A 23,242-nucleotide genomic window follows, 5' to 3' on the forward strand; every position below is an offset into this window, starting at 1 on the left:
GATACTGCAGCTGAAGTAGAGCCAACGCCAATACTAACACAGAGGTCCTGTTGGGACCTGTTGGGGTTAAAAGGACACCAAACGTTGCAGTAGATCTTACCAGTGTGGAGTGAGAGCGGGGAGAGCGGCCGGGACAGCGTGGGTGACGGCGTCCCGATACCGAGGCTCTTCCTGTTGCTGCTGCGACAGCTGGAGCACAAACAGGAAAAAAAGAAAGAAGTCAACAGACTGCCAGCCTCGTCACACATCACTCATCTGAATCTGTATGAAAATGTCTCTGTGGTAGTTTTCATGACCTGTGAGTCAGTTAAATCTGTTTTAACACCACGGTGGAATTCCAACCGTTAAAAAAACACCAATTAAAAAGAGCATCCTTTCTTGGTGTGTATTCACATCTTTCTGTCAGGCTATGTTGCCGTATAGGTTGCAGTGTTTCTGTGACATTCATTATCACTGCCTACGGCTGTCGCAATAATCGCTATCACAACCGCTATGTTCACATTTTTTTTTTTTTTATTCTTTGCAATGATGGGAGCGCGGCGTATTTACTTCACGCTACAAACGCCAGCAGTGTGACGAGATGCTGGGCGTCTATCCGGCTCTGAGTGCTGCACGTATGATGTTTTTTTTCTGATAGCAGAGAGTGAACAAATGTGAAAATGCTGCGCCCAGCCGTCCAATCACAATATAGGATGGGCGGGAAAAATAACACGAAGACCAACCGTCACATCCTACATGTAGGCTACAAATGCTGAACAACAACAATGGTGGAGAAATGGATACACATAGACCGGCAGGTCCATCCTCTCTCCCTACGTGCTTCAGCTTTCCCTTCATCCAGAGCAAGTACTCTACCTTGTGCCACCATTTTTACTTCCGCGGATATTCCCGGATATCATGGCGGATGTCATAGCAACCAGACGCAAACAAGAAAAGAACGCTGTGTTCTGTATTTAAGAATAAATAAGTACTTAATTAGTTTTAAAATTGTCGCCTTTGTCATTTAAAAAGCAACAATATACCTATATATTAGCATAACAATAAAGCTTAGTTATAATTATAGGCAATAATATCACATATCGTGCTGTTGAGCCAATCATTGTTTCCGCAGGGGAAATTCCTTCATCGCAACAGCCCTATCACTGCCACACCAATCCTTGTGCACAACAACATAGCAACATCATTTTTCTTGCGAACTAAAAAGTTCAGATTTTCTCACCTGTAAGTTGATATCAACAACCTAAAACTGTCACTTAGAGCACAGTATCTCTGCTAAGATGTTAGCATTGAGCACTGGAGGAAACTATTTACTGGGGACTCTTTTTTCTCACTAAATAGTTAAACTGAACGATAAGACGATCTAGAAAGAAGTAACCCGGTGTGCCCCTTTAAGCTGAGCGTAATCATTTTGGTTTATCCACCTATAATTATATGTTTGACTCATACAATGTTTCAGCTTGTATTTACTTCAAAGTGTGTGTTTGTGTGTGTGTATTGAGCTACAGCTTGAGGACACAAAGACATTTTATGACGGTGCAACACTGAGCAGCTTAGGAAGACACTTCGGACTGGGATCCACTTAACTGGAACTTCTTGTTGCACCACACTGAATAAGCCTGAATAACACCAAAACACATCCGGGTTTGTGTGCCAACGGGAAAGTACGCTGGCTAGACAGGGAGTGGTGGAAATAAACAGGGATGTCCAGTTTTGTGTACAACAGTTTGCTATCCTCACCTTAACATCTAAAAATCACACTTAGCGAACAACTTTAAGGTCATTTAAATACTTTAAAATGTTTATATAATTTCAGAATTTCATTATACTTTTAATTTAGTTATAATTTAGTTTAGTTGCAATTTGTTTTATTTTAGTTTCCTGACTTATTGAAATTGTGTCTTAGACGGCTAAACAAAGGGAGACTGAGAAAAAAGGGATGAAAGATTAAGATGTTTGTTTTATTTCAGTTTATTTCTATTTTAATTTAGTTTTTTTTTAATTAACAAACAAACTGTAGCATGGAGACAGGTCGTCAAAAGAGTGCAAACCAGTTCCCATAAGATCACTGTGTTTATGGAGAAAAACCCATATGTTCATTTTTATTGCAAAAGCTTTACTGGGTAAATTACCGCAGTGCATCCAATATCCAGTTCACTGACCTATTTCTCCAGTAGTTATAACACTACATCATCAGAGAAAATTCTCCTTTTGTCCCAAACCCCTGGACAGAGTTTTTCCTTTCACTCTCTGCAAGTTTTGGAACGAGCTGTGAGGCACACTAAATTTGAAATCTTTACCCTCTCTTGATATGTTTAAAAATATCTTAAAGTCTGTTTTATAGAACAATATAGTTGCTTTTAACAAGTTCCATTATTTTTGCCTTGATTATTTTAGCTTCTGACTCCTGTATGTTTTATGCCCGTTGTTGTGTTTTGGTTTTTCATATTCGTATCTGAAACTTTTTTACTTGCAGCCCATCTTGACCAGGACTCCCTGGCAGAAGAGATATTGTATCTCAATGGGACCTTTCTGGTTAAATAAAGGATAAAGAGAATGGACACACCAGGTAAACATGGGTGTGCACGGTAATCCTTAACTACACAGTGCTGGTGGTGATGCCACACTAGCACAGTGGCACAGTCAAACTATATTGTCTTTTTGGAAAGATATACGAACATCAATACCTTCTTTTGCTCTACTCAATTACTAGGGCTGCAACTAATGATTATTTCCATACACAATACTTTTTTTGATTAATCAACTGATCATTTGTTCTGTAAAATGTCAAAATAATTGTGAAAAAATGCCAATCACAACATCGCAGAGCCCAAAGTGACGTCTTCAAATTTCTCATTTTGTCTGACTAATAGTCCAAACCCTAAATATATTCAGATATGTGAAAAAGAGAAGCAGAAAATCCTGCCAGCTGAGAATGTGTAACATTGTTCACTATTTTTGCTTGAAACTGTTAATCGATTATCAAAATAGTTGCAGATTACTTTTACAGCTCTACTCAATTAATGATAATGCTCCTCCTCTTCTTCTTCTTGTCATCAGAAAGATGCCAAATCGCAGCACACTTCTCCTCCACCATAGCCACCATTACCCTAAGACTGCTTTGGATTGGTTTTCAAATGTGTCTCATAAATCATCACATCCATCTACACACACTGTCGTCCAGTTAGTGGTGCTCATTCAGCTCAGTTATCAAGCTGACAAAACGTTTCTGAAAAATGCTTTGCCGTTTCTGCAGATACCAAAAATACACACTTTATGGTCTAGTACAGATGGGGTTTATGATACTTTGCAAGAAGAACTGAGACTTCTTTGTCTCTGCCCACTGAGATTTAACTCCACCGATGAGATTATTTCCGCCTTCTGAGCAGCTCTGCCTTCAGAGATGTTTATATAACTACAACTCTAATCTGCAGGCAAATGCATGACACACCAGCACGGCCGTGTCAGCTGGAGAGGGGAAACCGATGAGAGCCAAAATACAAAGAGGAAACCTCCCGTCAACAGACTCAAGGCTAAAGGGAATGTGTGTGCAAAGACAGCAACAGCAGGCCCAGCTTGAGCTACAGATGTCCAGACTGCGCGCATGTGTGTGTGTGTGTGTGTGTGTGTGTGTGTGTGTGTGTGTGTGTAAAGGGCGGGAGGGAGTGTTAAATAATCCTCTGGTCCTGAAAAGAAGGGGCAAACTTTGACCAATAGCATTCAACTGAGCAGATTTTAATGTGACACCAGGGTGAACGGTTCAACAATAGCATTGAACTTATTAATTCAATTAATTGATTATTAGACTTTCAGAAAATTAACCAACTATTCTGATAATCGTTGAATCGTTTGTGTCATTTTCTAAGGAAAAACGCTCAACATTGTCTGGTTCCAGCTTCTCAAATATTTGCCGTTCTTCTCTGTTTTATAGCCGACAAATTGAATGTTTACATTTTGAACGGTTTGTTAGACAAAACAAGTAATATGAAGACCTCGAGCTCTGGGAAATTGGGATTTTCTGACATTTCGCAGATTAAATCTAGAAAACAATAGATATTTTTAGGGCTGCAACTAGGGTTGTAACGCTATACCAGTATCAAGGTATACTGTGGTATGAAAGTTCACGGTTATCATACATGTTGCTTATCTACAATATTGAAAATAACTGACATAAGTGAGTGTGTGAGTGAGTTAATGGTAGAGACAGGAGCAGTCTGGCTGCGCTGGATCATAGGACATTATCTTGAAAAGCTCACAGCTGATGTTATTTTTCATTTAGTAGTTAATTTAACATGCTATTGTGCTGCTAACATGTAAAGAAACAAGCATTAGTTATATAACATATTATAGTTACATGTTATTTTTATCATGTTTATAATTCTGTTTATTATAATTCTGTTCTCATTCCTTTAAGGGTCATTGTAACTAATAATAATAATAATAATATTACTACTACTAAATAATAATAGTGTATTACCGTATAACGTGATATTTTCTGAGATGGTTATCGTACCGTGAAAATATCATTACAACGCTATAGCTGCAACCAAACATTTGCAAATTCCAGCTTCTCAAATGTGAGGATTTGCTATTTTTCCTCTAATTTATATGACTACAAATTACATATATTTGGGGTTTGAACTACTGGTCAGACAAAACAACATTACCGTGGGCGTCTGGGAGATTGTTGAATTTCTAACATTTTATAGACTATGAACAATGAAGATAATTGACACATAAATCAATAATAAAGACTAGTTATTTGCCGTCCTAGTCCACAACAAACAGGCTGAACATCAGTTCATCCATCCAGCGTTGTGATGGCCTCTATATCAGCCAGTGAACAGCTGCAGGTTTTATCTCTAACAGTCATCTAACAGTAAACATGACAAACTATGACCTCCAGTCAGTAACTATCCAACACCAATATACACCAATATTAACAGTACAAATATGGGCTTTTCATCATTTTTTTCAACTTTTGTGTCACAGTTGTTGGCTGATATGAAAAAGGACATTATAGACCTGCTGTACTGTTAACTTCATCTAATTTAAACAAAGAAAACTATATAGTGGCTGGTATTTTTGAGGTATTATATGTGAAAACATGCATTTTAGAGCACATATTAACAGCAAACCTCCTCCTCACAAACACTAACTATACACTTCCACGCAACACACACACTTGTCTTTTTTTTTATATATTTACTGTATTGTTATAGTTGTTATTAAATATATCTTGTCCTAATTGTTTGTTATCATTATAATGTAGTCATATTATTTCTTTATATATATCTTGTTCTAATTGTTTGTTATCATTATTATGTAGTCATATTATTTCTTTATATTAATCTTGTCTCTAGGTGGAGGCTTCAGAAAAGCCCAGTTGGGTTTTTTGCCTCTTTCTGCACTGTATATTATTCACTTATGATTTGATATATTTACTGTATTGTTATTGTTGTTAGTATATATCTTGTCCTAATTGTTTGTTATCAGAATCAGAATTGCTTTGGTTTTGTTGGTGCAAATAAGCAGTATAATAATAACAAAAGAATAGATAAAAACCTTAGAATAAAATAAGAATAAAAAATAGAAATTCTACCATAATAATAATAATAATTCTAATATAATAGTTATCACTATTATGTAGTCATATTATGTCTTTATATTAATCTTGTCTCTAGGTGGATTCAGATAAGCCCAGTGGGTTTTTTGCCTATTCCTGCACTGTATATTATTCATTTATGATTTGATATATTTACTGTATTGTTATTGTTGTTATTATATATATATATATATAGTATTTCTTTATATTAATCTTGTCTCTAAAGTGTTTTTTTTCCTCTTCCTGCAGTGAATATTATCAATTAATTTTTTTTGTTATGTTGTATAGTCTTAAATTGTGCAAAACAAATAAACAAATAAACAAACAGCATTAGCTACTTTCAGTGAAGTCATTTTCTGGGACAATAAACTGCATCATCAACACAAACAACCCAGTGAAGTAGCAGGACTAACTAACTGGAGCAACCAGCTCTGTGAGAGCAGCAGAGAGGAGCTAGTTACTGTTAAACAAGCTAATAAATAAAGCTATCTTGAGTGTTTGGTACCTTTTTGATCGCTTCAGCAGAGCTCCAGGAGCAAAATGTGACTTGTTGTGGTTCGGCACCGCAGACCAGTGGCTCGGATCCGACATGCTGGAGGGTTTTATAACCCAGTTTCAAAGTTAATGTTGATCTCAGAGTCTGTGTGGAGCTGCTCCTCTCTCCACCATCACCATCTCCTCCTCTCGTCTCCTCTAGTCGGCTCTCCGGGTCCTTTTGTGTGGGTCCGCCTCGTGTTAGTTACATCCTCCGGTCGGCTCTCTCACCGTGATCCTGTCCCCAGAAACATCTCCTCCGTGTCGGGTTGTATTGTTGTGTATTACCGGTTACAGCATCAGCAGCAGCAGCAGACTTTAGTTTGGTCAAACAGACGTTGCTGCTGGTTGTGTGTTTGTGTCGGTGTGAGCAAGTTGGAGCCTGATGCTGCGTTCAAGTGCTGCTCGTTATCTCCAGCTTCTTCTCACTGCTTCAAAAAAATGCTGCTGTTTTTAGGTACTGCAAAAAAAAAATGTCAGCATATTGTGATTAAAGTGTTCTGAGAGAGACTTCTTCACCTCATCATGGCTCTGTTTTCAGGCTTTAAAAAAATCTATAGACTTTGGCCAATCACAGGTCATTTCAGAGAGAGAGAGAGAGCGTTCCTATTGAGCGTTCCTATTGGTTGTGCTCCGGCTGGTGGGCGGTGCTTGGCATTTCTTCAACAGATCTCAACATGGCTGCCTGGTCACAAACTTTTTCATTTAACAGCTAAACCCAAGCCTTCAGGAAGTGCGCCGGTCGTTGATCCCGACTATGGTAGTGGCCAAACGGTGGTACTACAACCTCCATGTCCGTCATGTGATGCCGTTGGGTCCAAAAATACTTTTTTCCCATAGACTTACATCGGGAACGAGACGTCTGTAACTTACCGGATAATTTTTTTTGAGGTGAATGAACTCCCCAGTATGAACGCTAGCCCTTATTTAAATCATTAAAACACACTAATAGCTGAATCCAGAGTTATTTCCCTTCCTCCGTTCATGTGAGTGAGACCCAGACCACGGCTGGAGCGCCAAGCCGTGACGACGGCATGCCATTGGGCCGTGACCGAGTTATGTGACCGAGCGGACGCTACTCCGCCAATCATCTCGGACGCTACTCCGCCAAGATCCGGGTACTTTTCCAGACGGAAGTCGAGCCATTTAGGCTTCATGCGCCAATGAGCAACTCTCATAGGAATGGCCGAGGCCCCGCCTCCAACGCTGTATCCAGTTCTTTTAATACATCCATGGTTTAGGACTGCAAAAAAATCCATAATAACCTTTCAGCATATTGTAATTAAACTTAGACTTCTGCACCTCCTCATGGCTCTATTTTCAGGCTTTAAAAAATCTAGCCCGTGACGGGAGACTTTGACCAATCACAGGTCATTTCAGAGAGAGAGCGTTCCTATTGGCTGTGCTCCGGCTGGTTGGCGGTGCTTGGTATTTCTTCAACAGATCTCAACATGGCTGCCTGGTCACAAACTTTTTCAATTTACAGCTAAACTGTGCACTACAAGATGTTTCTGAAACCATGACCGTTTTATAAAAAAATTACCTTTTTAATCTTATTTGCTCATTTCATACCCGCTGCAGCTTTAATGCTCATCACAGTGAAAACTTCAAATCACTCGTTTTTGCCTGTCCAATAGTCCAAAGCACAATGATATTCAATAATCAATGCTATGAAACTTGGTAATTGGTATGAAATCATTTTTGAAATATGGAAAAGTCGATTTATTCTTTGAGGATCCAAAAAGGCAATTTTTTTAAGATTTGTAATAAATGGATACAGTTTATAACCCCATTACAAGCAGACTTTGTACGACTTTACTGATGTGTTCAGTTTGATGGAGAAGGATGCATGGGCATGTAGGCTGTATACGTGTGAGTAATGCAGATGAATACTGATGTGTATGGGTTAAATCTGGTCAGTTAATAAGTCAAAGTTAATAATAGTCAGAACCATTTCCATAGAAACACTCTCTTTACCTCTTTGGTCACTCGTGTGCGTTCATATCAGAGTGGCAATTTCCTACAGAACCTGAAAGCAGCGTAAAATGCTGTTGGGTTATACCATGAGGAGTCTGGTAGAGGGAGGATCCCAGCCAAACTTTAAAACAATGGTACATTCCACTACACATAGTACCTCTAGTGTTAGTGTTAGTGTGGCCTATCTATAGCCTGTATGTATGTATGTATGTATATTCATTTCATATAATATCAGAACAAAAACACTATGCTATGTTACACTATATACTGTAAGTGGAATGCTGAATCTGTAACAGCATACAAAATCAAAAGACATGTATTTATTTGAATTGAGAATCCTAAAGCGATGCAGATGGTTGGTTGGTTGCTTTGCAGACATTTGCTAGAGGTCAATGCCTATGAGTTGCAAGGGGTCTATTCTCATAATCAAGTCTCACTTTTGGAATTGAAGTAGATGAATTACAAATGCAGGAATAATAATAAACAAAAGTGAGGAGTACTGTAATAACTGTATGTGTGCTTGGTATTATGACTATTATGACAATGCTGCACATTTGTGGAGTTCAATAGCTTTCCTTTTATAAACATTATAACATTATTATGATACTATCAGCATTACTCTCACTCGTGTCACATGATCCCCTCGCTCCCGCACCTTATTCATCCTTCTCTGCCATCAACAATTCCCTGATATCTCGTTGTAACAGACTATCTCCTCCCGTCTAAACAAATCGTTACTCTTCCTCGCCTTACTAGTGAGACTTGTCTGTGCCTCAGACAGCTTGTTATAGACATTTGTTTTGGCCAGGCCTTGACTTTTGAAGCACATTTTAAATGTTTGGTTCATGGAAATGATTACTCGTGTTCATTTGATCTCACTTTGATTATTGTAAGTCCCTCTTGTAGTTTCCTATGGTGGCTCCCTATCAAATTTAGTAATCAGTACAAAATTACCCTCATATCTGCGTGGTCAGGTTGCGTCATGGTTATCTACTACAGCTGTACATCAGTAGTAGGTCACTGAGGTCATCAGGTCATGGCTTATTAGTTGTGTGTAGATTGTGCCATTATAGTTGTGGCTGTTAAACTATGGACGTTTTAAAATAGCATTTGTTACCTCCGCAAAGGCCAAAGGCCTAGGAAGGAGTTAATGTTTTCACCGCCGTGGGTTTGTTGGTTTGTTGGTTTGTTTGTCAGTTAGCAGGATTACTCCTAAAGTCGGCGATGGAAAGAGTAACGACGACAGTTTAGGTGAGTTTTATTTTGTTTCTGTCCAGTTTTACGATGCTCCGCTAAATACAGCTGAGCTCAACATTAACAAAAATACACATGGATCCTAACTGAACAGAGAGGGGGGCTAATCGTATTCGGGCGGAGGTCTGCGCTCTTCGACTGCCATTCTAGTTTAGGAATGCACCGATACCGGACAGTATACCGAGCCGATACTGACTCAAATAGCTGGTATCGGTGACAATGGGGCTGATCTATTTGATTCAATTCTATGTTTGTATACAATATACATTATATACTGACATTTTTAAGTTTTGACCAATTTGTTGCTCTATTAAAAAGGTTTACAACTGAATTTTAATTCCTGTTAATTTTGAAGATTTGCAGGTGTACAATTTTATTATTTTAATACAATTCAGTAACATTTTATCTATGTATTTATTTGTTACATTTTGTTTTACAAAGTTAGGAAAGCAATGTTTAAGTTCAGCCTGATTCAGTCACGTCCACACAGTGAGACATACAGCTTATTAATTAAACACTGGTATCGGATCGGTACTCGGTATTGGCCGATACCCAAAGCTCAGGTATCGCTATCAAACTATCGACTGAAAAAGTCAGATCGGTGCATCCCTACATTTGTTTAGATTTTATGTTTATATTTTCATGTTGCTTTAATACCTTTCAGGCCTTTTCATTTTAGAAATCTGCATAAAGGTGCCATAATAATACAATGCCTAAAGTTTATTATATGCTGCACTCTCCTCATAATATGAATCCTGCACCAGGTACCAGGCAGCTCTTGTGTCATCTCTGCATTGAGGCCATCAAGACGAATCTCGACATATTCAGTGTATCAGAATCAAAGGTTGATGCCGGCAAGCGGTTCATACAAATATAGGATCTGATGCAAGAGAATAAACATGTTGCTGGATGGTGGAACAACACATACAGGGGCGGTCTGTGATGCAAAATGCTGTGAAGAATGATGCCAACAAATGTGCAATCTGCCATACTGTCGCATCAGATTACTGTGTGAAAACTGCGTCGTGTTAAGGAATGCATGTTTATCTCGTTTGATTTTTTTTTGCATTCCCACTCAAAGAATTTGCTCATTTTTCAGCCGAGCAAATGGGATTCATTACTGTACAGCGCACGGTGTGACAGCCGAGCGCTGCTCACACATCCAGAGACATGCTGGATGCAGCCGCCTCTGTTTGCAGTGTTGCCTTCCTCCACAGCACCCAGCACCGTTGCCAAGCAACCCACATAGACTTAGAGACAACTAATAAATGATGGGTCTTCACTGGTGAAACAGAGGCACCTTAATATACAAAAAAACAACTCAGACTTATCGCCTGTTTCCTTTTTCTATTCCATGTATATTTCACACTTTTTATGAAGTTATAATGTAATATCTGTCATTAGAAAACCACTTAGCAGAAACCACTGATGTAAGCTGTTAATTTGACTATTGTTTTTCAAAACGTGTTAAAGGTCCCATATCATGCTCATTTTCAAGTTCATACTTGTATTTTGTGTTTCTACTAGAACATGTTTACATGCTGTAATGTTAAAAAAAATATTTATTTTCCTCATACTGTCTACTTGAATTTACCTGTATTTACCTTCTGTCTGAAACGCTCCGTTTTAGCGCATTTTAACGGAATTGCAACAGAATTGTGTTGCTAGGCGACAGCTTGGGTCCATCAGTACTTCCTGTCAGCTGATGACATTCACATACACTGCAACCGGGAAATAAACTGGGACACATTAAGAATGTTTACGTTTAAAATTGTGTCAAGGGTCTAAATATTGTATATTTCTGACATCACAAATGGACCAAAATCCTGACAGCTTATTTCAAATGTAGAGCTTCTGAATAAAGGCTGTGTGTATTTCCCTGTGTATTGAGTGTTTCGATACTTTCACAGTATTTATATAGGACATAAGCCTGCTTTATAATAAAAAATACCATGAAAATCTCACTTTTTTATAATATGGGACCTTTAAAGTAGTTATCAAAACAATCACACCACATGGTCCATTTACTAACTATCTTCCTCAGCAGATAGAGTTTGCCCCAGCTGTCATATAAATGCAGATGTTCAAATCACAAAATCTTGTGATACGACTGAAAGCACCGGAAAAAGCTACTAAATGAACCTTGTGGTGAGGTTTGTCAACTGCTATTTCAAAGGTCAATAATTACTACTTTGATCTTTTTTTACCGAATAAGCAGAGATTTAAAAAAAATATTAATTTGAAGCAGCATCTATGACGTGACCAAAGTCTTATGACTTCACTACATTTTTTTTTACATATGGCATTTCCCTAGTGGGAATTAGTGGAGGTAAAACAGCTGGGCACTGTGGTTTTGAGCAAACATGATTCAAACAAGAGTAAACAGTTCATTTGTTGAGGACTATTTTCTAGGGATGCACCTATTATGAAATTCTGGGCCGATACTGATACCGACGTGCAGTATAAAATAACAATTTGGCAAATAGCCGATAGCCAATGGAGATACTGATGTTTTTGTTGTTGTTGATATTTATTCCTTTTTAGTGCCAGGGAAACAGAAAGACCTCTTCATTATGAAAAAATAACTGGCCTGTTTTAAAGTCATTCAGCATTTCATTACAATGTCTTTAAATGAGCACAAATTCAATCATACAAATGTATGAAACAACCTTTAATATAACCTTCTCTCACATGAAAAACATTCTTTTTCAAATTTGTAATAACCAATGCAACATTTAGCCGGCGCAAAACTGATGCAATACAACAGATAAACATCGACCACTGCCATCAGCGAATGTCATCTCATTTGCCGATAGGCCAATGGCAGTCAACAAGGCGAACATCGGCCAATACCGATCTGTGCATCTCTACTATTTTCAGCAGCGGATTAATACGTGTTTGGTGCTCTAGCAAGTATTTGCGCCAACAGGATGGTGTATGTGGGATTGAATTCATGGGGACTTTTCAGCCAGTGCAAACGTGTGGCTCATTTATGTGGTTTTAATGAAGCTTACGCGTAAATTCAGTCAGGAAGACTAGGGGTGCAATCTCATTCATTCTCATTCATTCTTGGTCTCTCTCTCATAGGCTATTACTATGTCAGCTGATTATGGGCGTCTCTCTTTTCAGTGACCAATCAGATCTTGCCATATCTCCCTAAACCAATGACATTGTTGTTGTTAAAAGTTTAAAACTGTTCTCCTCTATGCTGCTTTCAGTGTCAGTATCAGCACAAACTGGTGCGACCCTCCACCACCCCATCACCTCCAGATTCATCACATCAGACTAATCCGGCTCCACTTCATTCATCGGATCTGCATCAATCTTTTCACTACCACCATCACCAGTGTCTAGACCCGGGGGGAATAATCTTAATCCAACTACGGCATCACTTCCCCTTAACTATGTCACATTGGGTCTAAATCGCCAAAGACTGTTACTATTCATAAATTTGTGCACATTGTAATAAATTACTATTCAATTCATACGAGTCTCTCCTGATTGAAATAGTTTTTGGACAAATTAGCTTCATCAGGCTTTAGCTGCAAAATCAGTGTTATGTAGATCAGTTACTTGTTGTTTTTGTGGTGAACTGACTCATTGATGAAAGACTTTTAAAAGACATTTAACATGTTGAGTTGATAGAAACCGTCTGTATGTGACCTGGCAGTCTTACCTCCAGGGATGAAGGGTTTGTAAGGGGCTGCAGGGACTGCAGGGGCTGCATGGGCTCAGGAGAGTGGGGCTCTGGCATGTGGGCGACAAACTGTAAGGCAAGACATGTTTGCATGGATTAGTGAGTCTGTAATCAGTCAGCAGCAGAGCTTCGGTCGAGGGTTAGAGGTTGATGGCTGTCTCTCGGTGGCAGACATCAACAGCGGATGGTGACAGACACTCAGCGGCAGTGTGTAGGGTGGTGCTGCTGCCTCTCTAGAGTTTGTTACAGGGTGGCTGGATGCGACACTGGGTGCATTCGATTAGTCGGCTTTGTGAGCTCTTCCACCACGGGAAGTTGGCAGCTGGGTGTCAACACACCAGAAAGGAAATTACATCGCCCAATGCATGTTTACTGAACATCTAATGCAACAGTGTTAGGGAGTGTCTCACATCTGGCAACACGTTGTATGTTATGATGTTGAGGATGTTGAAGATGTTGAGGACAATACAGTTCCTGGGAGCCCTATACGTCCTCAGACTGTACTTTATTTAGAATAGGTATCGTCTACCATTTCACATCTTAATTCTCTATCAAAATATGCATGCTCAGCCATCCTATATCATCCTGATGCTGACCCAGCACAGAAGCTGTTTTCTATTGATTTTCCTGCTCAGATGTATAAGCTGTGCCTTGTGGGCACCACAGTGCTGTCTCAGTGCTGCAGAGGCTTCTCGGTGCTAAACACAGCACCGGCTACCAAAGCACTAATGAATGTGTTGTCATAGTAATGCAGGGAGGACGGTAGGGAAAACAACTCCTTGCACAAAGGCTCCTCATTCTGTAGTGTCGGCTCATAATTACACAACACATGCAACTCATTACGTTGTATTTCATCTTAACACATTTCCTACTTCAGACCCCTAAACCAAAGCTCTCGATGGCGCTCTAGTGAGTAATCGGCCGTCATTTCCATTTTGCATTTCCATTTTGTCGCCACTTCATCAACACGGAGTGTAAACTGAGTAGAAAATCTCAGACTGACTCATTGGTGACATTCACACTGAATTTCTGATTTGCTCAGATGTTCAGGTCGTTCAGGTGAAGTTAATTGCAGTGGCAGCTACAACCTTTCGGTTGCAAGATAGCAGCAGGATTGTCTTTACTGCCAAAATAACAAGTATCAGCATATTCCAAGATATTCTAGTCATACTGTTGCACATCACTTACAGAGTAAATGATTTAAACTGTCAATAAAAATCACAAAATAATCTCTATTAAGCATGTGCATCTTGCAAAAAGTTGATTGTGTACTTGTATACTTGCAAAACACATTTTTCTGCAAACAATTTTCTGCTATGTTTGTCATTTTTGCACTGCTGGTGGTGTAATTTTCATGTCTTTTCCTACGCATGTCCAGCAACATGTGACACGTGTCAATTTCCACTCCAGTCTTCAAAATAAAACTACTTAGTTAGGTTTAGGAATAGATCAACTTGGTTAGGCTCAGGCAACAAAACTACTTAGTTAGGTTGAGGAAAAGATCGCGGTTTGGGTTAAAATACTGTAACCCCGGAAGTGCTGTAATTTAGGTAAGGAAGAGCCCATCATGAAACCTGTATGTCACAGATGTGTTTCAAGCAGATGTGTGTCTGGACTGATGCATCCATCAGCAGCCAACCAGTAAAATCCTGAGCCCCTCCCTGTGTGCAGAGCGTGAATCCTCCTCTGTGTCTCTGTGCGGGAGCATTTAAGAGCCTAAAAATGAAACAAAAACAGCGCATGCTCTGCTGAGATCATCCACGGTGGAGGCAGATGGATGGATCAGAGAATGGGGATGTGAGCAGGGAGCTCCTACGCCTTATGGATCAGCATCTAGTGGGCAGCAGGTACCCCCTCCTCCTTCCTCCTCCTTCCCCACAAAAAAAGGGCTACATTCACTCAGGAGGAAGCGTGGGCGGACATAAGACTGCAGCCATGTCCTTTGATGGAGGGAGGATTCACAGATTGTCAATTATATAGAAATAACATATCTTTTCTCCTTAAAGACTGAGAGCCATTTGTCTGTCTTGTGGTGCTGCGAGGGGGAGCGTGTGATTCATGCAGAAATGGTTCATGTGAGATTAAAAAAGAAGGAGGCAATAGAGCTGGGAAAAACACAAAACAACATGAGGACAGAATTCACAGTGAGGCATGAGATTTACCTCAGTTGAAACATTCGGTCGGATTAGTATATGACACATTGTAAATGCAATTTGACAATGAAAAATAGAAACATGCATAAAACCTAACTGTGAGTAATTTAATGACGGATAAATAAATAAATAACAATTGAAAAAAATACTATTGAATACATTTTGCTGTGTGTATTTGTCAGTGTGTTGAATGTGATGTGAGTGAAGAAAACGTGTAAACAGTGTGGAGAAACTGAAGGAAGTGATATTATAAGTGCCGTAAACTTTAAACAAAATACCTTCCTCATCTTCACGAGTTCTCTGTTGTTCCAGCAGTTTAATTTTTCAAGTTTAACCAGCCATGAATTGTGCAAACACAGTGAGGCTATACACTTCAAGGTTGGAAAGTTGGATTTCTCTGCATCCAGTATGGGGTGAATTAGTTTAAAGATTAACAGGCAGGCAGGGAAAATCTTACTGATAATACTGAGAATTCTTACAATTAATAAGACTTATTGATGAGACACCTGTAGCTTCATCTATACTAAATACATTCCTGCTTTAAAAAATACAAAACACAAGAGCAAACTGAGAGCAGATAATGAAGCCTGAAGAAAATGTCATCACCCCTGGGAGAAAACATGAGGGATTATTTGCATTTCCATCAGAATCAACAGCCACTATGTATGGAAAAAGTCTGCTTGTTGACACTAGAGTACACCGATATGAGTAAGTAAGTAAAGTAAGTTATTTGTATAGCACCTTTCACAGATACAAAATCACAATAATAAGTGCTTTACAATAATAAAAAAAATACATCAGTCAATATTAAAAGTAGCAATGACAAGCAACAGGGCTGTCAAGCTAAAAACACAACAAAACAAACAAATGAGGACACATAAACAGGTAACAAACACAGTCAAGAAAAGGGCCAATAAAAGCAATAAACTAAGTGGAGATGGTTATTCAGATGAATTAACAAAAAGCCTGTCTAAATAAAAACAAAAATATGAGCACATAAATACTCACTCTTATTACAACTTTTAAAAAAAACAACAGTTTCACATGAGGATGAAAATAAAAAAGCAGAACTTACTCCAGGGTCAGAGAGGGGATCTTCAGTTTATCTCTCCTGGACTTCATGGTTGCTGATCACCGAGCTTCTCTTCACCACAGTGCGGCACCAGGCGCTCTCTCTGCCGGCTTTAAGACACTCATCGCTGCGGTTGATGACTAAAAATAACCCGGTTAGCAAGAGTATCGTTTATCAGCAGCTTCAGCGGATTCCGGAGAGGTTGTTTTCTTCCCCCGTATAGGAATAGCTCCTATAAAACGCAGTTACATTTAAAAAGAAAACGACGCGCCCAGCAGGCAGAGTTGCGCGTCTCGTCTGTCTCCAAGGCGCACTGAGAGATACTGAGGCGCACTAGAGAGCTCTACTGCCACAGAGCAGAGAGAGCGACGGGTCTAACCTCCATGTGACTGGTGGGGAGGGAGGAAGGGAGGAAGGGGGAGTCTATTGGAGGGGGTGGCTAAATCAATTTGGGCGGTGGGTGGGTGACAGTCAACACAGGCGAGGTTGGCTGAGGACGAGGGGAAAAGTTGTGCGTTTTTGTTAAAAAAACAACCAACAAACAAACTGGGGTTTGTTCAGTTCTTAAAACATAATCTCTTCTTTGCTTCTCTGCTTAATATCACAATGACACGACGCCAAAATAAAAGTTTTCACTTGTGCATTGTGTGATGATGAGATGATGTGATGATGCTTCACCTATAAATCCGTTGTATTTGTCTCTGTGCGCTGAAACAATGAAATGAAGCAGAGTCGTGTAGGCTGGCAGGCTGCTGGTCGGGTCGTGATGAGGCTGGCTGGGGAATACCTCCGCTGCAAACCGAGACAGGCTGACAGCTGACACACATCATGCGTTTCTCTCTCTCTCTGCCACGCATACTGCACGTGTGTGTGCGTGTGCGTGAGTGTACAGGCTCCATCGTGTAAGTCTTTATTTTTTTATTATAGGAAGTCATTAATTACACGGAGAGAGTCAATTTCCCCAGGAAGCAGTGTCAGTGTGTGTGTGTGTGTGTGTATGTGTGTGTGTGGCTAAAACACATTTCTGAGCATCTGCTTTATTCCCAGCTCCTCGGGTGCGTGTGCGCGCACGTGCAGACTTGAGTTTTTTTACACGTTTTTACAGCATGATTTCCCAAGCATGTGTGGGAGTGTGTTTAGCTGTGTGTGTGTGTGTGTGTGTGTGTGTGTGTGTTTGTGTGCTGGTGGATGTGTATTTGCAAGTGCATGCTTGAAAGGCAATTGTAGGCTGCAGCAGGTGGGTGTGTGAGTGTGTGATATCCAATAATTGCATTACTTGAAAGTCAATTTGTGAACATCCAATCTATAGGCTGTGTGTGTGTGTGTGTGTGTGTGTGTGCGTGCGTGCGTGCGTGTGTGTGTGTGTGTGTGTGTGTGTGTGTGGTTGTCACTATTTGCACCTCAGCTTTGTTTCTATGCCTGCATCTCCAATGGCAACCGGTGACAGCGATGACACCAGTGTCTTCCTGGTTGCTAGGGAGCTGGCGATGGTTTGCCATGGTTGCTAGGACATGAGCTTGATTCAAGTTAAGCAACAGTGACCAGCCTGCATGTACACACACACACACACACACACACACGCTCACACACACGCACACACACACACACACACACACACACACACACACACACAAACAAACACAGGCTTCCTCCAGCAAGACTGACATGATACAGCGTATTTACTTGTTGGAAATATTTAACTCTAATGCAATATTGTAAGTTTTACATTATGTGCCATGATGTTCTTATTCGTATTATTGTTGCTAGGAGTAGCAGTAGTGCCCTATGACTCTCTACATTTCTTTAGAGAGGATTTTGCATCCTATTAGGGAAAACAATATCAAATAGGATCAAATTTAAACCTGCAATAGCTGATTTAATTGGCCACTTGGGGAAAGTTGTTAACACAACATTGACATATTACCTTCTGAGTTGATATGGTTAGCAACAGTTGCTTATTTACACATCCAGCAGTTACAGAGCAACATTATTATTTATTTTAAGTCATGTTTCTGGCCACCTGATGAATGTAAGTCCAATACTGACTCTCTTTTAGCTCTGTTTTAGTCTCCACCACCTCATGAGAGAAATATCTGTCTCTGTAGCTGGTAAATGTTTCACTATGTTTAACCAGCTTGTCTCTAACTGTGTGTACAGTGGGGATTTTAGAGCTTTTTCTCTGAAAACAGCTGCCTGCTGCGGCTCAGTGAGAGTGAACCAAAAGTGTAAAGTTGTGGGGCGGACATCTTTACAATGAGCAGAAACTCACTTTAAAGCTCCGTAAAGCCGATTGGAGCCGCAGGCTCAGGTGATAATTCTCTGTAGGTTCATCATTACGAGTGACCCCTTAATTGTCACATTGTGATTTGATATATTGTTATTATAAAACTTTCGATTATAGACAATTTAAGATTGTCAGACACCAATCCGAAAACATCCTTAACAACATACAACAACACAAAACAGATTCTTCCCCTGTATTGCTCCTCGACATCATCAGCTTCTGCATTAGCTGGTCAGTTTTTTATAGTTTGCTATATAGGGTGACCACATCCCAACAAACCAAATGTGGGACAAAGAGTATGTTTGTGTGGGACAATGTGGGACATGTTACCAAGGCTGAGAGGTAGTCTACAATTTTGATATAATGTCTATCTAACTTAAATAATAAAACATTTCTATTCTGCCCCTTACATCTTGTAACGTCTCTATGCTTTGCCCGAATGCATCCATAGATCGCCACATCTCTTTTTGAGCCGCACGTTTCTTGTGAGACTCACATGAACTGTGTCGCTTCATGTTGGGGAACAACGGAGCTATTGTCTGGAGAGGTAGGAACATATTGGGACTCAACACCATTTAAAGATGTATTTCTGCTTTGAAAATCAAGAGAAAGTCAGATGATCCAGTCCAGCCACACGTTGGAAGGCTTCAGTCGATGTCTCGAGAGAGAATGGTGAATCATCTGTTGTACAACCAACATGAAATGGCATCTGTCTCTCGCACGGGGTCCGAGATCACAATAAGAAAATTATGTGTGTGTGTGTGTGTGTGTGTGTGGTGGTGGGGTGTTCCCACTCCCGTTTGCTTGGTAATTGTTTTGTTAGAGCAGTAGTTAATAGGAGAGTCGGTTTCTCAGTTACCATGGCGATGAGGGCTTTCCTGCTCTTCCCTTCCCATCAGTCTGTGTGCTTCCTCCCATCTCTGCTGTGTGAGATGAAGCTTAGCTAAACGATGTTTCAACAAGCAAATGGCAGCCAAGTCAGATTTCGGGTTTAATATGCTTTTAATCCAGTGAACTGGACTGTTTTTAATATCATGTTTTGTTTTGTTTTCTCATAAAACACAGAGTACCTTAAAATGTGTTACACTGAGAACACAGTTAATGATTGCAAAGTGCAAGTTAGTACTATATGTTACTGTGCATCTTTCTGTTACAACAAAAACAACGGCAGAGCAATGTAGTAAAACTGAATGAATGCTACATCACACTAAATATGTTTTCATTTGTGCAAGCTGTTTTTACACACAATATGTCTTTAGGCAACCTAATCAGCGAGGGCTGGAGTCTAGGGACACTCAAAGATCGGACATGATGTAACCAGAATTAGGGACGGAGAGCCAGATATAATTCCACCAAAGAAGAACTTTATTCTAGATGAACTTCCCCTTTAATATCATTAAATGGTGTATTTTAGACGCACTGGATTAAGACAGAGGAATTGGTCTGGCTCGTAGCATGGCAAACAGAGACATGTTCTTCCTCCTCCCCTGCTAGTTATATGAGCACTATACGATTATACGACTATACGACACGATTGTGTGCAGATTGAGCTCACCTATGCCTAGTTGTCTCTAAACAGCACAGGTGAGATCAGGATGATGACAGACATGAAACACTTTCAAACTATATGTGTGTTGTTGGAAAAAAATTAACAACAATCTATGTAATACAGCAAAAAAAAATAAACGTGTTTCCACAGAGACTTAGATTAAGGCTTTCTGGGTAACCGTGAGGCTCTCACACACATCCAAAAATCCCGCCCACAGACACTGAAGGCTTCAATAACAAGTGAGAGGAATCACTGCGCACTAAGACCCGAGCAACGTGAGGTGAGGCAGGAAAAGAGGAGACCGTGTGGAGATTGATGCCATAACATGACTAATAACTCATGCACACATCAGATGATTAATGCTAACAGGAGTAGATTAACAGTATGCAAATAGTCTGAGCTAAACAAAGGATAACAACAGCCCAAGTGTACACAATATACAAAACAGGCAAAGCATGAAAGCATGTTGTTTACACTGCTCGGTAACATCCATGTGCAGGTTTATCTATCCTTTACGGCCATACAGCGGATGCCTCCAGTTTGAAAAGCAGGGCCTTCACATGAGTAAATGTCTCAGCGATGCCAAATATACTCACACAGCAAACTGAAGATGCTTCCCCTGATGACATAATAATGGCTCCAGCCTTCAGCGGAGGCACTGGAAGCATTTACCCTGAGGCCTTAATTTATTTCTTCACTGACTCTATTACAAAACCACTGAAAGCTAGTCTGTTGTGTTATTTGCTGCAAATACACTGCAGAGTGAGGTCGTAAATGGATGCTGCATCAGGATACAATGGTAAGATTAAAAGCTGATGAAAAGGACGTGCACAGACACCCTATTTAACAACAATAAAATATTTTAAAATTCATGAGAGTGTGAGCAATTATTGTAAATTGAGCAGCAACAAGCAATGAAACTTGAGGAATATCACAAAAAGGTTGTATTGTCATTGCTGGATGATAGAAACAGAGGTGACAACAACACATAAAGAGTTGCACAACGGAAATGATTTCAATAAATTGAGATGCAGGAAATGAGGAAATAACATCATTGAGGAAGCAAGTGGTGATAAGTGTGAACATGCACGTTTCTATGTTTCTGTATGAGTGAGTGTCAGAGAGAAAAAGAGGGAGGTGTGTGATCACGTGTCTGGGGTTTGCAAGTGATTTGCATTGTACCATTCAGTCCACAAGATGGTGCAGAAATACAATGATGACAGCGGAATAATCACATCAGTATCTAGATATACAGTATTTGGTGTCTCTTTTTGCTCAGGAGCACTCTGATTGGATATATTAACCTCTAATGGACACACGTTGACGGATGTAGGAATGTAATATGTGGCCTTCTGCAGCAAAACAAAACCCAGCTCTACTACACATTGAGCTATATTTGAGTCATTATAAGAGAAATGTTTAGAATGTTTTAACATCCTGATAAAATATGTATTTATTTATTTCAGCAGCATCAGCAACAGTACCAACGTGAGGATAAGACGTTCAGTTAGCTCACCTGGTAAAGCAGGCCGGGTGTTTGAATCCGACCCGCGGACCTTTGCCCCATGTCATCCCCTCTCTCCCACAACTGTCAACTGGCAAAACCTTTTACTCAACTATTCCTGTCGTATGGAAAACCAGGCCCTATAAGGTGCTAAATGCAAGATTGGGAGCAGTTATTGCCTCCGCACAGCCCTCAACGTGGCGGCTGCTCGCAGGTAACGGCGCTAACAGCGCTAACAGTGTAAACAAGTTTAGCAGCATGTTTAACAGATGAAACCTTCATTGCACAACATGAGACTAATATCCTACAATCTAGTGTTAAATATTACAATTACACAGAATGTTGTGACTTTCTACTACACGTGGTGTTTGCTGTCAAAACTAACAGCCAATCAGCTCTTTGAACAGGTGACAGCCAGGCGTTTCCCATAATGCCCTGGGTTTTGCAGTCGGCGGAGAGCAACTGCAGCGCCTGGCTCTCAAATCTGCGTCCGCCTCGATCTCGTGAGGTTATCGTTGCCCACGTGTGCATGACGTCAGAGCAAGTCGGCATCAAGTCGGACACAAATCTAACCGGCATGCATTGCGCGGCGATCACCGGTGATTGATTCTGCGCAAGCCAGAATCATCTCGAACGAGCCTAGTGTTTACCTAGGAGGGTGGGTGTAAAAGTATTTCAGTTTAGTTTTTTTGTCAGGAGAGAATTCAGCTGAGAGGGCACAGTTACCATTTTGGAAGGTGGTTGACGTTGCGGCAGCGTCGGCGTTAGGTGAGGGCCTTGGAGGTCCAGGCCTTCACCTAACGCCGACGCTGCCGCAACGTCAACCACCTTAGACATTACTCCTCTACATATTTACATAGCAAATAGTTGTTTGTTTCTATATTAATGCTCTAGATATCACATAGAGAACCTTTAACAAACATCTGCAAGCGAAGGAGCCATATTTCAATGCAAATCAATTTGTTTCAATATTTTTCTAAAAACAACTTTCCCAATAATTCTAGTGCAGCGACGGCGATATCGTATAGCGCACCTTTAAGTTCAAAATTATTTTGTAAAATAAAAAATAAAAAATAAGAATGTAAAGTAGAATATTTCCTTTTCCTCTTTCCGGTGGTGCTCTGTTTTACAAAAACAAATCAAATCAATTTATTTGTCTCTTTTTAAATGCAGAAGCTGTGGGCTGCATCCGAAAACACATTCAGCTGTTTACAGATTTTGCCCACCAACATAGCTGTGATTGAGAGAAGGCGCATTATGTTTATACAGTAGCATAGCAATATCTGTAGGTAATGTTAACAGTATTTGGACTGATTATTCTTTGTTTTTCTCAAAAAATAAAAAAGGAGGGAAACAAAGTATTTTTAACAGTACAAAGTAGGTAAAAAAGCACAGAAAAAAGGGATGGACATTGAGGACAGTTGAAGGTTGGAAAGACATTACAACAACTGAAACATGAATGAGGGCTTGCTGTCTGCTTGCGGTTTCAATAAAAACAACTGTCGGATGTCTGGGGATTATCTGACGTAGTGGGACCATTGTTTCTTAAAAGACAAGTCGCTGTTGAGTTTCTTAAATGTAATTTTAAAAAGTGTTTGTATCGTCTTTGCGTATGA

At 40.0% G+C, this 23,242-nt stretch overlaps 1 protein-coding gene across 4 annotated transcripts in view; it reads right to left on the minus strand.

Annotated features, from left to right (window-relative positions):
• mast3b (microtubule associated serine/threonine kinase 3b) overlaps positions 1–16,639 on the minus strand; it is a 42,948-nt gene extending 26,309 nt beyond the window's left edge. For 2 of the 4 annotated variants that reach the window (XM_037769180.1, XM_037769179.1), the window contains exons 1-3: positions 16,293–16,639; positions 13,044–13,133; positions 101–189 (exon numbers count right to left, since the gene is read on the minus strand). In XM_037769180.1, the coding sequence (XP_037625108.1) occupies positions 101–189; positions 13,044–13,133; positions 16,293–16,339 (226 nt within the window). In that variant the 5' untranslated portion in view covers positions 16,340–16,639. Of the gene's footprint in view, positions 1–100; positions 190–6,107; positions 6,597–13,043; positions 13,134–16,292 lie in introns of those variants that run through there. The other 2 variants (XM_037769184.1, XM_037769181.1) reach the window with 1 other exon arrangement.
• Positions 16,640–23,242: the final 6,603 nt, after the last annotated feature.

The sequence above is a fragment of the Sebastes umbrosus genome, chromosome 5, assembly GCF_015220745.1.
Source record: "Sebastes umbrosus isolate fSebUmb1 chromosome 5, fSebUmb1.pri, whole genome shotgun sequence".
Lineage (NCBI taxonomy): Eukaryota > Metazoa > Chordata > Actinopteri > Perciformes > Sebastidae > Sebastes > Sebastes umbrosus.